The sequence below is a fragment of the Danio rerio genome, chromosome 16, assembly GCF_052040795.2.
Source record: "Danio rerio strain M-AB ecotype USA chromosome 16, GRCz13ab, whole genome shotgun sequence".
NCBI lineage: Eukaryota > Metazoa > Chordata > Actinopteri > Cypriniformes > Danionidae > Danio > Danio rerio.
Window position 1 is genome coordinate 40,701,549 of NC_141036.1, and position 18,452 is coordinate 40,720,000.

At 36.4% G+C, this 18,452-nt stretch overlaps 2 protein-coding genes across 5 annotated transcripts in view; one reads left to right on the forward strand and one right to left on the reverse strand.

Moving 5' to 3' along the window:
- Window positions 1–6,600, forward strand: part of sh3bp5b (SH3-domain binding protein 5b (BTK-associated)) — a 36,394-nt gene extending 29,794 nt beyond the window's left edge. Inside the window, 3 exon segments of the mRNA NM_213458.1 lie at window positions 1,182–1,401; window positions 3,072–3,368; window positions 5,034–6,600. Coding sequence (NP_998623.1) covers window positions 1,182–1,401; window positions 3,072–3,368; window positions 5,034–5,245 — 729 coding nt within the window. The 3' untranslated portion in view covers window positions 5,246–6,600.
- A 4,635-nt stretch (window positions 6,601–11,235) lies between these two features.
- capn7 (calpain 7) overlaps window positions 11,236–18,452 on the reverse strand; it is a 28,948-nt gene continuing 21,731 nt past the window's right edge. For 2 of the 4 annotated variants that reach the window (XR_015510540.1, XR_015510543.1), the window contains exons 17-22: window positions 16,654–16,799; window positions 16,511–16,573; window positions 16,276–16,406; window positions 14,857–14,949; window positions 12,075–13,236; window positions 11,298–11,913 (exon numbers count right to left, since the gene is read on the reverse strand). Coding sequence is in view for 1 of the 4 variants with exons in the window: in NM_001135108.2 (NP_001128580.1) it covers window positions 13,092–13,236; window positions 14,857–14,949; window positions 16,276–16,406; window positions 16,511–16,573; window positions 16,654–16,799 (578 nt within the window). In the remaining 3 variants the exon portion in view is untranslated. 4 annotated transcript variants of the gene reach the window in all.

The window sequence follows — 18,452 nt, forward strand, 5'->3', positions numbered from 1 at the left end:
TTTTACATGCAGGCGGCTTTTATTTCTTGCAATATGTGAATATGACGATGATGATCAATAACAATAATATTAATAAATGTTAAGCATTTAGCCCAATCGCCATTGGTCAGCTGGTTTCAAGATCGGCTGACCCAATCCGACCTAATCAGAGGTTACGCAGACGTAATCAAAATCTGGCAAGAATGTCAAACAGTAAGTGCAACACAAGCTAATTGTCAAAGATGGATCGTAAAAAAGGAAAGGCGGTGCCAATAAGCTCAGAGAAAGCAAAAAAATTACTCTAAAACATATGCTTGATAAATTGGTGGTTCATTACGCTGTGGCGACCCCAGATTAATAAAGGAACAAAGCTGAATAGAAAAGGAATGAATGAAAGGAATGTATTTATAAATTTGTTATAAACTGTTTTTTTTATTATTTCAGTCACCCTCATTAAATGTTTAAATAGCTCTTACATATGGTACTGCTTATATTATTTCACCAACTGTACACCAATATAAGTATTAATTGTGCGTGTCTGTGGGTGGGGCTGTGTCGGTGTGGTAATGTGGCCTGGTGTGGCTAAAGTACTAGGCCTGATTTTTTTTGTCCCAGTCCGCCCATGGCTATGGACATTACATTAAAATGCCTACTGGTTTAAAAAGGCCTAGATTAAAAGATGGCAAAATGAGAACTTTCCTGTCATAAACGATAGTAAAACATCTTCAAAAATAATATAAAAAAATGAAACCCTGTGAACAGCATACAAAGAGGAATTAAGAAAACAATGTTCTGTTATTATCAGCTGTCAGTCAGCGCCTGCTCTTTTTTTTTTTTTCCTGGACATTGCACCTTTGCCATGTGCTGTGTAAATGCAGAAAATCGAATACGAGTCAAAGATGATGTAAGCTGGTCAACAAAAAAATCAGATACAGTCACTAAATCGAAATTGACCATCAAGATCTACAGTGTGAATGCAGCCTGATACCATTGCTTTAGTGCATCTTCTTTGTTGTTCAACAGAAGAATAAAACTCAAACAGGTTTGGAACAAGTAGAAGATGAATCATTTTAATTTTTGGGTGAACTATCCCTTTAAATATTGTGTAGGTTGTTTTGAATATGCATCCATTATTTTTCTAGTTTTAATCCAATTCTTTTTTTCATATTTAATGTTGCTGTTTTCTGTCCTTCCCTCTTTAGCAACTGAAGAAGAATGTGGATGACCTGCAGGCCAAGCTGACGCAAGCTAAAGGGGAATATAAGTCAGCTCTGAGGAAACTGGAGATGATCTCAGATGAGATCCACGAGCGCAGACGTTCTTTGGGCATCGGTCCGCGAGAGAGAGGTGTGGGTGCAGAGGGCGATGGTGTCATCGGTGAAGACTTGTCTGGCTTTAAAATGGAGTCTGATGGAATATCAAGTAAGTGCAGATTTTCTCATGCTTGAGTTCTGATGTCAAAACAAGGGAAGGGAAATGATGATTCTGTTCTTTACATAAAATGTAATAAAATATAATGTTATTAAAATAGTTGTACTTTAGTTCAAAAGGACTTATTGAATATATGTTTTTCTCCTTTTAAATTCTACGTTCCTACACACAAGTGCTAAAAATAGTTACTAAGAAAGTTTTTAATTAAAACATCTATTGTTGAAAGAAATGAATCAACATCTACTTGGATTCAAGCCAAGTAGGCAAACTGCTTTTTTTCTCCTTTTATCTGTACTCCAGTTTCCATTAGATGTTATATAGATTTTTTTTTTCAGGACTAAAAGAAAATTTAAAAAGTTAAAGCTCTCTTCCACTCCTTAAAATCTCGTTGTTTTTTTTTTTTTTACTTTTAATAAATAATAATAATAATACTACACTAACTATAGTACTAGTAATTTAGGCAACACTATATTTTGATGGTTCATTTGAGTATTAGTAGATTGTCTGCTTAATATCTGTTGATAATGCTCCTTCCACAGACATTTAACTGACTATAAGAAACTTTGCAAGTAAATGTAATCCTACAATAACCCCTAGCTAACAGTCTACTTATAATCTAATGGAATTAGTTGGCATGTTGATGCAATGTAACTTAAATTCAACAAACTGACCATCAAAATAAAGTGTGACCATAAATGATATTATCATTTATATTATTTATTAGAAAATACTACACTACTCTAGTAATTTTACACTAACTTTTGTTTTTATTTAGACCAGCATCATTGAATAATTGATTTTCACAGTTTTATTGTATTATTTTTTTATTATTATTATTTTTTTATTTCTATTGAACCAGACCGGTTTTAGTCTGATTCTTATGGTTTGTTGCTTTAAAGGTTTTATGTTTCTTTTGCTATTATGGTATTCATTCAAGTTTAATTCTTATGGTTCCTCTTTGTTGGCCATAAAGGTTTGATATTTCTTTCATTATTATAGTATTCACTCCGGTTGTGTTCACACTTGTAGTTTGCTTTCTTGAATCTGAATGAAAAGAAGAACATTTCGTCCTGTTTTGCTTATACGTCTATTTTGCTTTAAGTCTATTAAGTTTGAACCTAAAGACAAAGAAAAAAGTAATTAATGGTGTATATTTTTTGTGACAGAATTTAATGAACATATAAGAACGATGTTGTGTGGTGCATGGACTGAAAGCACTTATTACACATGCATGCAAATGATCATTTTTATCGACTAATATGTGTAAAGACTTAATGAATTCCTCTGTCACGCAACACAAATTAACATCTAGATTAAGTTGTTATGAAACGCGTTTCGTCCTTTTTATGGTTAAGCTTTAAATGGTTTAAAGGTGTTCTGTTTTCAGTTCATTTAGATATCTTGGTCTGCTTGCATTGCTATTTCATTGCAGTCCAACTGCACCAGAATTTGTTTGGAAGCAGATTGAAGGTTCAAATGGAAGCATTCACACTTATTTAAATGAACAAGCAGAGCAAATGCCCTAAAGAATTTAAATTAAACCTGCATAGTGTAACACAAAGTTATTGTCTAAATAAAATGCTTATTTACACAAAAATGATGCTAAAAAAAATCATGATAAGCCTGATGCCTGACACCTGCTTTTATTTTTATTCCTGCAGTGGCTTCCGGGTCATATGAGGATGAAAACTGCAGCACGAGTGCCATGTCTGAGGAAGACTCTGAGACTCAGTCCAACAGCAGCTTCAGTTCAGGGCCCAACAGCCCTGTGGACCTACCCTGTCCTTTCTCCTCATCCTCCTCTTCATCCTCCACCTCCCCAACCCCGTCATCTCGTCCCTGCAGTTTGGACCTGCCCAGCACCGTCTCCTTGTCTGACTTCAGTCTGATGTCTCCAATCCTCGGCCCACGCAGTGAATGCAGCGGCGCCTCGTCCCCCGAGTGTGACTTGGAGAGAGGTGAGATATTCTTGGTTGGGTTTGCGTTGATGGATGGAACCCTGCACGTGTGGGACTGTGTTTAGGCCTGCTCTCGTTTGTGAGACAAGGCCATTTTTCTTGGTTTTCTGCCTGCTCGCACCTGTGCCCTCTAGAGGGGTTCATTAATCTCATTGATGGATAGTCGGGTGGTTATTCAACGTAACAATAAGCACAAAACAGGTTTATCCGGTAAAGTTTGTTGTTTTTAAATTAGTGCTGTTCATTTAACGCGTTTATTTCTAAAAATATCTCGATTTCTTATATTTTGTAATATTAATAATATAAAGTGCATGTAGTAAGATAAAATGTACAATAATAAAATATAAAAATATTTAAATGATACTTATATATTGGTGTATATTAACATATCAAAACATTTTGGTATATAATTTACATTTGTAATGGTTATTGTATAAAAATAATATAATAATTATAATAAATATAATATAATAATAATAAAAACTACTATAATATTAATACTATTATGTTTATATTTTCTTATTACAATATTTCATACTTTGTTTGTGGTTGTGTGTGTGTGTGTGTGTGTGTGTGTGTGTGTGTGTGTGTGTGTGTGTGTGTGTGTATAATATATATATATATATATATATATATATATATATATATATATATATATATATATATATATATATATATACACATACATATATTTAAATATTATTATTTTTAATATAAAATTTTTTAAATTACAATAATAAAAAATTATATTATTAACAGGCTATATGCAGGAATCCTAAAGATAATTTTAATACCTTTTTAAGACTTTTTAAAGACCTCAGAATATTTTGAGACGTCATCGCCACTTTAAGTTCTAATCAACAGATGCAACAAGAACTTCGATAAGCTCGGAGGAAGCAAAGCTTGAAATAATAAATTAAACCAAAGGCAATATTTACTAAAATATCTGACACATTTTACCTTTACTATCCCAAAAACGAACATGTACGTCGAGCTGCTGCTGCTTTGTTGACTGACTGAGAGACTCGTCAAACATTAGCACAAACAAGCCAGCTTTGTTAACGGGGTCTAGCCCAAATCTCATGATGTAACAAGTTTTGTCCTTGTCACTGGTGAATGTCTTGGCTATGTCGGAATCCTGAAACATCGACTTGAAAATGTCTGAAATTTTCGTTCAAGTTTAGTGAGTGGTTTTTCGCCGCAGTGTAAAGTGCCTAGATAACTTCCGCATACATTGTTGATGTGCCACCCTGACGTCAGGGCAGAGGTTGCTGTTGTAGCTGTTTTGACAAGTTCAGCTGTCGTGTTTGTTATTGGTGTGGCTGGTAGTGCATAATAACTGGCCATAACCCAATCGCATGGATTGAGCACACGTTGTTAATATTAGGAGGAAAATAAATAATAAATGAGGAAGCTTTTTTTTTTGGATTCAAACACATTGGACAAAGCTTGAACAAAATTTAAGACCTCGTAATAACGTGATTAAGACTTTTAAAAAATACCTTTTATGGCCTTAATTTTCTTATATAATTCATTTTACTACTTTTACTACTTTTTAAGACCCGGCGGACACCCTAATTAAAAGTAATTTTAATTGTTGTTATTTATATATTCATATTTTTGCTCCAATTCATATGCTTGATTAATCTGCTGCTTTGTATTCAGGTGACCGAGCAGAAGGTGCGGAGGCTGTACTGGACAACGTTCTCAATAACAACAGCATCAGCAACGCCAAAACAACCTTCGGCCTGGACAGCCGTTTCCGTCTGCTGTCTCTAAAACTGAGCCGGAACGACAGCAGAAAAACTGTTGTTCGAGACCCCCTGGGTCTGGTTCAACACCCCTCGCCAGCCACAATCCTGCTCGATGGGATGTGACCACAGACACTGATGTATTCATCCACAGTCTGTGCTGTCGAGAGACTCTCCACCTCACTCGTGTGTCATACAGCTCATTTCTCTCACTGTCTACAATGTTCCAGCAACTTTCAGACTGAATTCACGAGTTAAAAAAGCAACCCTCGTGACATGATGTGCTGAAGAGACAAATCTGCCATTTTGGAGGAGCTCAGAGCTGACTTAAGCTTAAGAGGACAAGCATCTCCATAAATGCTAGTAATAGTGTCATCCCCACGTGTTCTAGAAAGTAGGAAGACCCTTAAAAGGAATAGTTCACCCAAAATTGTTAATTTACTCACTATTTACTCTCTAACCATTTATGAGTTTCTTTCTTCTGATGAATACAAAAGAAGATATTTTAAAGAAAGCTGAAAACTTGTAACCACTGACTTCTATGGTAGGAAAATAATACTGTGGAAGTTAAGGGTTACAGTTTTCCAGCTTCCCTCAAAATATCGTCTTTTGTGTTTAACAGAAGAACCTCAGTGATTTGACACATGATGACTGTCCCTTTAAAGATGTCTATTAAGGAGCACTTGTGTTTTCACTGATAAAACGCATAAGTAGTTCATTATGTAGATTTAATCCACTGGCTGTCGTTGTAACTGTATCGAGGAAAATATGCAGTCATTTGTAAGGCAGTTACGACCGTTTTGAGTTACTGTATATCTAGGGCATGATCTTGTTTCGGCCTGACTCACTTGCTGCATGTCCTTTCATCTTCAAAAAAGGACTTGAAATCTCCTGATGATTCACATTTGTGACTCGTGACGCATCTCTGGACACGTCATTGACATCATTTGGAGACTTGCAGGAGCCAAGTAGATCTAAACTGGTCACCTTCACCTTTCTCCAAAAGAGTGCATGCCACCATTTTCTCTTTCTGTGTAAAGAACAATCATAATTTTCAGTATGGATAGAAAAAATAGCAATACAAAAAGCTGTGTTTACTGTACTCACACTATTCTGAGATGAGGGAGAAGGTGTATTTTTGATGGGTCTCGGTGGGAGATGTGCTGCACTGATGAAGAGGACAATAACTGAATGTTTCATCCAGCATCTGTGGTGCGGGAGCCACTGATTCTGGGACAGATGGCACAGCTTCAGGTCTGGTCAGAAGGCTGTTTATAATGTCTAATGTGTGACCTTGTGTCTCGTCTGTTTTGCCTTCATGAATGTTCTTTTCTTGTTTGTTTTGTTGTTGGTTTGGTCTGATTGAGAACAGATTGTAAGAAAAGAAACCTTGTAGCAGTGTTTAAATGCTTTATGGTATTTAGGTTTTGTTGTTAACTTGTGTAACTGTTTTCAAACTGAATTAAATAAGAATAACCGAATTATTAGTCAAGTAAGTGTACATTTTTCTGTTAGTTTGCTGTAGGCTGTTATAAAAACAATGTCTCTGTCGATAAATTCATACATATTCCGACATGTTCCTCCGTCTGAGTTCAGACGGGCTCTTTCCTTGACGTTTTGACGTTAATTAACACTATTAACATAATAATTAAAAGACCAGACGTCTCGCTATTTCAACTCCGGTTGATAATGTTGTTTGTTTTTTAATGTCACGACTGAAATGTCATATTATGTGCCATGTTTTATCCTTCCTAAATCTTCGCTTCACGACTGAGCGCTGCACTAAAAAAATTTGAAAGGCTAAATTCCCATCCAATCACATTTAAGGCGGGACAAGCGCAACATCATAGATATAAACACTATATATCACATACGGAGCAAGAGCATGCGTCAATAGCGCCGCCACATTTGTACAGGGCTCCCAGGACAAATGTCATTCAGCCGCAATAGTCACGAGAGTGTGTACTGCTAATGTGAAAATGCTGGACTTTTGCGCTTCTTACGGGTGTAGTAACGAGCAAACAGCACAAAGGCAGAACATTTCAAAGGTAAGATTTAGTTTTTTTTTTATGTTTTTGTATGTTATGAACATTTGTGATAAACGGGTAACATTATTGATGATAATACAGTCACTTACTGCATTGACCATAACGCAAAATAGCACCGACTTGCACTAAACTCTAGGCTTATGCTAGTTTTGTTAAAAAAAAAAAAGCAAACAATGTAAATGAAATATGCCAAGACGCTGCGGTGCTAGAAACTTATATGTTGGCTAAGTGAACGAGTTGTTCATAACGGAGATTCATTCACAAATGAATCGCTCCCTGTGTTAGAATGAGAAGTGAAAGCGGGAGAGGGGGTGTGTTTCGGGACATAGATTAGGTCAGTGGTTCTCAAACTTTTTTCATCAAGTACCACCAAACCAAAAACCAAAATTGTCTCTCCAAGTACCACCAAAATGAGTAGTATTAAAATACAATAGCGTAGTAGGCCTAGTAAAGCAGCTACAACTCCACACGGTTAAAAAAAATGTGGCAGATTACCTCAGAAATATACGCTATATTTCATATATGGCAAATATACATCATTTTTGATAAATTTTGAAATATATGTAGCATATACATGACATATTTCATTCTTCCGTGTACCACTAAGGAAGTTCGCGTACCACTAGTGGTAAACGTACCACAGTTTGAGAACCTCTGGATTAGATCAAATTTAACAGGGAGGGAGGATAATACATTTCCATGCACATAAACACATGTCTTTTGTTGGCAATGCCCATGCGGTCACTTATCCAGCAATGTAGAAGAGTGATGTAAAATTATAATTTTCGTAATTTACAAAAAAATATTTGCATACTGACCACCAGGAAATCTCCCGATTATAGATATATGTGTATAATTGGCTCTGAATGGCCACAGTCCTCCACTGCACCCTGCTCACATTCATTTCAAACGAATGCAACCCTGTACTAAAATGGCGGCTCTGTTGACGCATTCCTTTTAGTAGACAACAACAAGGTAGGCGACATCTAATGTAAATATCTATGTTGTAGCATCAGGATAAAAACACAAAAGAACAGTAAAACGTGTTAGGCTAAACAGCAGGCTAATGTTACAGCTTAATATATCTGCTGAATACACTTCACATAACAGGTCTTCCCAAGAAATACATTCAGCATCCAGAACTGGTTAGTTGGGAAGAAAAAATCTAGATGTCAGAATTTGTTAAATATATGAACTGTATTACACATTCATTTTATTTTTAGCCTATAGTTTTCGATGATGTGGTGGTTCGTACAAACATACATGTGATAATAAATGTTAACTTAATATTTATTGTAAATAATACAAACAAATTGAACAATGTAATTTGTTCAAGTAATATATCAACATGGTTTTGGAGAAATTGAGCTATCTCTATGTATCTTTAAATGAAAAGAATAATCATAATAATAAGTAATTTTAACATAAACTTGCAAAACTAGACAAATAAATGTTATTTTCTAGGTTATAACATAAAAATCTTTTAGGGTTTGTAAGATTTGTTTATTTAGTATCCTCTCATTTTAAAATATGCTTTAATTTATTAATGTTATGGCAAAGCTGAATATGCCGCAGCTATTTTTACTCCATTCTCACATAATCATTCAGAAACCATGCCAATATTCTGATACAGCACACGTTTAAGAATTGAGATAATAAAATGACTAAAGATTCTCCTCTTGTGTGTGCTGCAACCAGATTTTATTATCAGTTAGGATATTAGAACTCCTGTAGTCTATGCCAGGCTTTATATTTTTAGATAAACAGAAAATTAAAAAAGTATTACTTCTGTAATACTATGAATGGCTTTTTCATTAAGTTCATTCCTAATCAAATAACTGACTCCAAAGCATCTGAAACCTGTCAAACTGATGAACGTAATTGTGCCTCCCTACAGATAGTTTTCTTATAGTTCATTGTTTGTTTGTGTGATCAAAAAAAAAAAAAAACGATCCGTGTACACTAGTCAGTACACCAGGGCTGCACAATGTTGGAAAAAGCGCACATTGTGATATTTTGCTATACTGCAATTTGAACAGGGAAATTACCAAACTACATCACTTGTGTTCAACCGCGCATACTGGTTGCAATAGCAAACATATTGTGTTGTGTGGTAGGAAGCCAAAGTCGAAAGTCCAAAAATAGAAAATGTTACATTTTACCGTACATCACACTGCTTTTAATGCCAACCGCAGACGTCTTTGTCTAACAGCCATCAGAAGAGCTAAATGGAGTGAGGACCTAATTACAAATGCTGGACTCTGCAGTTCTCATTTCATGAGGTTAAGCTAGGCTGAATCATACACATTACTCATTTTTATTTGATCAATGATTTCAGCAAAAACTGTTAAATGTGGTTAATTAAACTGCCGACATTGAATGCTTAAAATAAAATGTAAAAATCTAAGTTCACATACCCTGCAGTACTGGTGCAGTTCACTGTCAGAATGCAGTTGTTTTGCTTATTGAGGATTACTCAGGCCTTGTAAAGCTCCATCTTCTTTCCTTGTCTTTGGGTCGGCAGAACCTCATATTTTAGCACTATAAATTTTTAATCTGGTAATAACGGAACATTATTTCTTGCACATGATGACCACACAACAAAATTGTTGGCATCCAATGACTTATAGGCCTTTAACTTCTCTCCTATGAAAAATCACTTGAAGCTTCAATGAAATTGTATATTTGGGGCTGGATGGCCATTTCGTCTTATCCAATATCCATTGGGAGGGTGATCTCGCAAATAGACTTGTGAGACAAACACCGCTCACTTTGACGTTAATTTTGTCGTTTTAATACGCTGAAAGCATGATATAAATAATATATGTAATATAATATAACTTATCTCTGATACAACAACAAACTCTGTACTGCATCGGATGTCATTCCCAAGCTGTAAATGCTAGCGTTAACCTCTTTTTTTCTGTAACCTCGATGCGCACACATCCTGACTGTGTACAAACCAGTTATTCACCAATACAATTCCATCAGATGACTTGAAAATCTTCTTTTGGAAAGAAGTGATCATTTTAGATGGATTGGGATGATTCTAGGAGAGTGCATTTGCGTAAAATCTAATAAACAAATTAAAAGCACAGATAAATACAATACATAAAAGGTTACTATTGAAACAAACCTAACAGTATTTAGGTGCAGCAATTTAATAATAAAAATAAATCAACAAAATTAAACGTCACAAACGGTACAATTTCTTATGGCCTGTATTTACAGTCACAGGCTTCCAATACAGACATAATCCAGACTCAGCATTGCAAAGCATGCAATGTGACTACTGTGAATGATCGCATTGCAATATTGATGCTGAATCGATATATTGTGCAGCATTTTCATCTCTGAGGGCAAAGGGATCAAGATCTGTTATATAATGAGGGATAAAAATCAAATGTTTCGAATTGATTTGATGCCTTAACTCTTTGGGCTGAAAATCAAGACGGAAAAAAATCTGAAAGAGACTGTGGATAATATATTTTTCCCAAACATATCTTTTCAGTCATATGATTATTTTGTTTCTGACCTAGATTTCTTTTCATGTCTGTTTCTAAACATTTGCATGCTGTTGCTACACAATTTGCACGCTGTAGTTTTGTGATTGCATGCATTATATAGATTAAAATTACAGAGCCTACAAATTTCAATGTTCCTGACACCATGACCTCAAAATTTAGGACAATATTGGTTGCAAACTCAAACTTTGTTCCTGTTATTTAAAGTGGTGCAGTGGGTAGCCCTATCACCTTACAGCAAGAAGGTCGCTGGTTCGAGCCTCGGCTGGATCAGTTGGCATTTCTGTGTGGAGTTTGTATGTTCTCCAAGTATTAGCATGGGTTTTCTCCGGGTGCTCCAGTTTCCCCCACAAGTCTAAAGACACGCGCTATAGGTGAATTGAGTAAGCTAAATTGTCCGTGCAGCTGGAAGGGCATCCGCTGCGTAAAACATATGCCAGATTAGTTAGCGATTTAATCCACTGTGGCAACGTCTGAGTAATAAAGGAACTAAGCTTAAAGAAAAGGAATGAATGAACAAATATCAAACATTATTGCATATTTCTTTAGTATTATTCATTGTGTCATTTAATTTACCAAAGGAAAAAAAAAGAAAAAAACAATGTCTGATAACACATACACTTTCATTTTAATCTCTGCAAATAAATATTTCAGAGCATAATAAGAACAGAAATCAAAATCATGAAACAAAAAAACCTTAAGCATTTGCACAGTCACTGATGTGGAGCATCATCGTCAGTCATGCATGTCGGTTTACTAAGTAAAAACATCCAGGTCATCGCCGATATGGCCTGTAAATACAGTTCTGTGCTGCTAGATATAAATAAAGCTGACATTTGATGCACATGATTGGGAGTTAAAACAAAACCTGATGCTTCAGAGATGGATGTGCATCATATTTGCTTTCTATCTTCTTTTTTTCCTTTTTGATAAAAGTGCACTCGTTCTTAGCCCACTGAACAAATAAGCCCTGCAACAGAACGTCTTTCTGCTTACCTGCACATCAGCAAACAGACCAGAGGAAGAGCCCTTAATATAGAGACACAGAAATCTGCGTACAGATCCCTCCGATCTCTCATCAGACATCATTAATATACATCCCTGTTTTATTGCAGTCTCCTGAGTGAAAAACAGTCATATCAGATCATATATTCACACACACCCACCCACACAGGTTGGTTGTGGTGGTTTATGAGGACTCTCCATGGCAGAGGTTTCCAAGCTCAGTCCTGGAGGGCCGGTGTCCTGGACGTTTTAGTCCAACTTGCCTCAACACAGCTGCAAAGATGCTTCTAGAAAGCCTAGTAAGAGCTTGATTAGCTAGCCCAGGTGTGTCTGATTAGGGTTGGAACTAAACTTTGCAGGAGACTGGCCCTCCAGAACCGAGTTTGAACACCCCTGCTCTTTAGGTGTAATGTATTTTATACTTTTAAAAGTGTGGCAAATTTTAAATGTGAAAAGACCCTGTTAAGTTAGATTGTGTTCTCATAAACCACAACATACACCCATGTTGATTTTTGGTGCATTGTGAGGAAGCTCCACAGGTTTAATGTATTTTATACTGTTAAAACCTGTATGTCAAAGCTCAATTCCTGGAGGGCCCTCAGCCCTGCACAGTTTATTCCAACCCTGCTCCAACAAACTTACTTGTAGGTTTTAAACAAGCCTGAAGGACTTAATTAGTTTGATCAGGGGTGTTTATATAGGGTTGGAACTAAACTGTGCAGAGCTGCGGCTCTTGAGGAACCAAGTTTGACACCTGTTGCATTACAGGAAACTTGTGGCAAATTTTGAATGGCAGAAGACCCTGTTAAGTATAATTTTTAACAGTTTTGAATTGTAAGGACATTGTTATACCTAGGTCATGTGACCTTATACAAATGTGTGTCCTCATAAACCACCAAAACCAGTACACACACACACACACTCAGATGCGCACAAACAAATTACACATATCATCGTCTTTGAATGCAACTTCGGACTGCAGAATTAAAAGAAGTGTGTTTTCTGGCTGATTGAACACGCTTCTTCTGAAAATGGCACTGCAGCGGCATACTATTACACACTAAAAAATGTCAAATATGGCAGTGTTTCCCAACCCTGTTGCTGGAGGCACACCAACAGTACATTTTTTTGGATGACTGCATTGTCTTTTCATTTCAAATTTTGGTGTCTCTTCTTATGTTCTGATGAGTTGATTCTGGTGTGGTTGATTAGGAAGAGGTTGCTGTTGGTGTGTGTTTAGGAACAGGGTTGGGAAAGACTGAAATATGGCACTATGTCAGGTACCATCTGTGATCGGTGCTTATTTCTTTTGGTAAACAAGCGTGTCTGTGAGCAATGAGTGCTGGCGAAACATCTTCTGTGTCAACAATCCGGTGGTCGGATGGTGCGGGACCGTTATTGCAGCTGAGAAACCCGCAGCGGGGCGACACTGCTGAAGTCCAGGAAAAATGGGCCTTCCTGTTTGGGCAGGAAGGTCGTAGGGATGACATTGTAAATCCCAGCAGGTAAACTCTCAACCTCCATGTAGCAAAAACCGCATCTGAGGGCAAAGAAATCCAAGTTCTGTTATATAATATATATAGGATGGTAATCAAATGTTTCGAATTGATGATTAGGCCACAACATGCCTTGACTTTATTTGTGCAGAAAATCCACAAAGTTAACCATGCGACGAGGACCAGACTGTGGATAATATATTTTTCTCAAACATATTTTTCAGTCATATGATTATTTTAACTCTGACCTAGATTCCTTTGTGAGTCTGTTAATAACCATTTGCATGCTGGTGCTAAAATGGGACAATTTGAAAACTGCAGTTTTGTGATTGCATGTACTGTGGAGATCAAAATTACAGGACAACCTACAATTTCCTACATTTTTAATATTACTGCTAAGTCCTGTTTGAGGTCACAGTGACCTCAAACTTTACAAGCTGCTATTTAACTCCTGTTAGGATAATGTCCTATTTCAATTTATAAGTATATTTCATGAGTTGTAGATATTCTAAAGCACATCAGAACAACCATTTAATATATGAAAAAGAACACTGAACAACATTCTCAGTTGTTAGTGTTAATCTGGCAACTGCTGATAAATTCCTTAATGACAAACCCTATTTAAAGAATTAGTTCACCAAATATTTAAATTCTGTTTTCATTTATTCACCTTTCCACTTGTTCTTAACCTGTTTGAGTTTCTATCTTATGTTCCTCTATAGTATCTTTTTTCCAACTATGGATGTCAATTGTGACTAGTTTACAACATTCTTCAAAATATCTTCTTTTTGTAAACTCATAAAGGTTTAAAAAACCCTTGAGGTTGAGTACATTTTAATATTTAAATGAACTGTTCTTTTAACTGCTAATGAAACTAACTGAACCTCTCTGATAGCAGTTGTCCAGATAAAGGCAAAACAGATGAACCTTTCAGTCACAGCAAGAGAAGTTGATCAGGATCTATGATTTCTAGATAACTGCAAATATTACAGCATCGTTAAATAATTCAAGACCCCCAAAAAGGCTGGTCGTCCACTAAAGACAGAACACAATAATGTGAAGAATCTCAAAGGGAAATAAGTTCAACATTGCAGCTAGAGTTGCTTACCAGTCCAGCTCTGAACAGAATACAGATCTGTATCGCAGCATAAAGTGTCTCAAAGTTTAAGATCATTAAAACTGAAAGCCCACTCTAGGTGACCATCAGCAGAAAGAATCAAAACCGCTTTGCTGAATAACATGTGGACAAATACACTTTAATGATAAAAGCAAGTTGAAATTATTCAAATGTTCATTGATTATTTTCTAAATTTGATCTCCACTGTACATAGATATATGCCGGCCAGGTGACTATTAGCATGCCAAAATTAAAAATAGCAATACTATTAAACATGCATGCAATGAGGTTGTGCTATTAGGACATTTTCTATTCTAACTGTTTTTTTCTTCACTTGCTCTGTAAATTCTTACATTTACTGTGGCATACTGACAATTAGTGGGCACTATTTTATGTGTAAAATGCACAGTATGCACTAAATAGCACACTAGTGCATACACATAGCAAGTGTGCCTCATTTTATGGAAGACAAAGTTGACAGACTTTGAAATACTATGGACTCTGCATGTATTTAGCCATTTTTATTCGAATTAGAGTATTTCTTTACCGGTAATCTCCGCTCGCTCTCTTTTGAAAGCCTGATGATCCAGAATCCCCTGTAGTCGATACGGTCACCACCTCAAAGCCCACACTGTACTGCCTGCAATGGGAAAGCTAAGTTCATTTATATTCACAGGCATCACACTTTATCATTCATCCTCACACAGCGAAAGCAGACAGAGAGACAGAAATCTGAATGTGAGTAGGTGTGTTTCCGGGAGAAAGCTGGTCCACGTTACTTCATGTGTCAAGGGAAATCCAATGTCCTGTCAGATTTCACAATCCTCTAACAGCTAAAGAGTCAAGGAAATTATTCATAGTATTTCATTGTATATTTGTCTTCTGGAGAAAGTCTTAATTCTTTTAGTTTGACTAGAATAAGAAAAACTGCTGAGGTCAATATAATTATCCTCCTTTTTATTTTTTGGAATATTTGAAAAATGATTTAATTTTACAGGAGGGCTAAATTTGTCTTCAAATGTAAATAAATACACGTCTATCCAAAATTTTGGGGTGAGTTGGATTTTCTTGTTTGTTTATGCTCACTAAAGATTTTATTTTATCAAAATACGGTAAAAGAAATTGCTAATTTAACAAACAAACAAACAAATAAATAATAAGGAACAGCCAATTAGCCCAGTTTTTTAAGGAGTATAAATTATTTTGTTGATTTATCAGAAAAACATACTATAACTATTTATTCGGCTAGGCAGTGGCGCAGTAGGTAGTGCTGTCGCCTCACAGCAAGAAGGTCACTGGGTCGCTGGTTCGAACCTCGGCTCAGTTGGCGTTTCTGTGTGGAGTTTGCATGTTCTCCCTGCTTTCATGTGGGTTTCCTCCAGGTGCTCCGGCTTCCCCCACAGTCCAAAGACATGCGGTACAGGTGAATTGGGTAGGCTAAATTGTCCGTAGTGTGTGTGTGAATGTGTGTTTGGATGTTTCCCAGAGATGGATTGCGGCTGGAAGGGCATCCGCTGCGTAAAAACTTGCTGGATAAGTTGGTGCTTCATTCCGTTGTGGCGACCCACGATTAATAAAGGGACAAAGCCGACAAGAAAATTAATAAATGTCTGATATGAATAAATAGTTCATTCATTCATTCATTCAAGCTATTTTTTTTTAAATCTTACCATGGCATGTACACTATAGTTTCTAATCTTGTGGCATAAAGAAACCCATTATTTTAACTATTTAGAAATGCAGCATAACAGTCTGCAAATCTGAGTTTAGAAATTAGCACCATAATTTAATATTGTAGCACATGTAACATGCATTTGTTTCCTACTGCGATCAGATTTCCTAGCATTTGGACCCAGTGATCCATTATGTAAGACTTCAGATAAAATGGATAGTAATCACTAAAATGTATTGAAAGAAAGGAAATGTAGCCTCTAGCGGCGTGGAGTAAATAGACAAACAGTCTGACCTGGAGCCGCGGAGTTCAATGAGCAGAGGGCCTGGTTTCTCCATGTTGAGCTGGTATATGGGGTTGTTCTTGTAGGTGTCTTTGTAATTCCCACATCCTCCAGCGCTGGCACCCTTCCATTGGCCATTAATCTATACATAACAAGAATAAACAAAGGGATATTCAACAATTTGGAGACAGCTTCCGACAATATCCACGTACACAAAAAAAAACTACAGTAGAAGTTTCAACGCACCCTTTTGGTGTTGGTGAAGGGTGTTGGGATTTTGGAGAAATTAAATTTGCACACCGAGTACACCTAGAAACACATACACGACAACAGTTAATATGATTCAATTAATATGAAAACAAAAACCAACATCTGTACATGCGTCTTACTCTTAATGTGTAGTTGATGGTGTTTTGTTTCTCATACTGGGAGACCACGAGTGTAAAGGTGTGTGTTCCTGGACTGGTCAGCTTAATCTTGGTTAAGTAGTGAGGGCTGTTGATCCTGATGCCATCAATGTAGGGAGGAGGTTCAGCTTCAGAACGAAAACCAAACAGAGCACAGAAGAATATAAATAATGGACACTCTCTCCTCTTTGCATGCACCCGGTAATTATAAACTTTCAGTGTTTCTGTAAACATCTTTCGATTCTTAATGTGCTTCAAACAGGTAAGTGGGCCTTATAAACCACCTGCAAATGACATACTTTTTTCCTCTATGTATACACCCGCCATTTTCTTACCAACTCTTCATGTTTCTGGAAACAAACTTGCAATTTTTAGTGTGCTTCACACAGGTGAGTGGGCCTTACAAAAGCACCTTTAAATGACAAACTATTTTCCTTTATGTATGCACAGACACTTTCTTACTAACTCTTAATGTTTCTGAAAACAATCTTGCAATTTTTAGCGTGCTTTACACAGGTGAGTGGGCTTTACAAACCACCTGTAGGTGACACACTCTTCACTCTAAATTTCTACCACACACTTCCTTTTATGTACACTATACTTCTAAACCTGATACTCTAATACCCCATAATTTTATACCCCTATACAGTCCTCAGATTAATTGAGTACACCCCATTGTGAAAATGAATATTTGGATCCATTACTCATTGAATATAGGCAATGTATTTTGGTGCATTTAAACAAAACAGATTTATTCAACAGATATATTTATTAAAATACTATTTTAGTCACCAAACATATTTAGAAGCTGAAAAATAATACAATTAAATCCAAGCAAAATATTGCAGAAAAATTACAACCTACAAAATTTCAACTTCTCTTTATTCTTCCTGTTTTTAAAATCTGTATTCGGGTTGGGCGATGTTGACCAATTTGGCACCGTGCAATGTCTAATGTGAAACATCGCGATGGACGATGGCATTGTCGTCGTAGGTGGGGGTGGTGGTTGTTAAATATCAATTAATTCATAACGAATTAATTAATTGTAGCCTAGCGCTTTCATTACCAGACCCCCAAGGTCTTTGCTTTACCCATAACCAAACCATAAATAAATACAGTCTTATTTCCTCAGGACTCTGGCATGAATAGGCAGAGTGATCTGTGTCGTTATAATGGCTTTTCCCACAGCTGGTGGAGGAGACGAGAGCTCCTTTGTATTTCACTGTAACTTGTATTGTGATTGATGATAACTTATTTTTTATTATTATTAGGAGAAAATAACAACAAGTAAAGATGCTGGGGCGGCCGAAATTTTATCCATGCGATCTAAAATATATATTTGAAAGCATTTGTGTAGTGTATATATTTTCACTGTTTTCACGGCAAAATCCTCGTGTGTAGATTTAGGAGACATTTATGCAGAATACATGTTTGCACCTAAAAACGCCAAAGAGGAACAGATTAAAACAGTTGTTATGTGAACTTTCTGAAGTAAAAAAAGCTTGCCCTGCCTTTGTGCCCTTATTGGCCCACAGCTCTGGAACTGAACGCGAATGGATTGGTTAATATCAGCTGTCAATCACTCAGTCAATGCCTTCTGCCTTCAGATGACAGAAACTACAACTGCGAAAATGTGAAGCGCTGAAGATGAGAGAATGAAAATGACACTGACAGATTTTGTTTTAGAAACCACCTACAGTTACTAACAATGGCACATCTTATTAGTGATCATGTGCTGAATGTTAATCTCCTATTTACACTTTTCCAAGAGTGGATAAAAG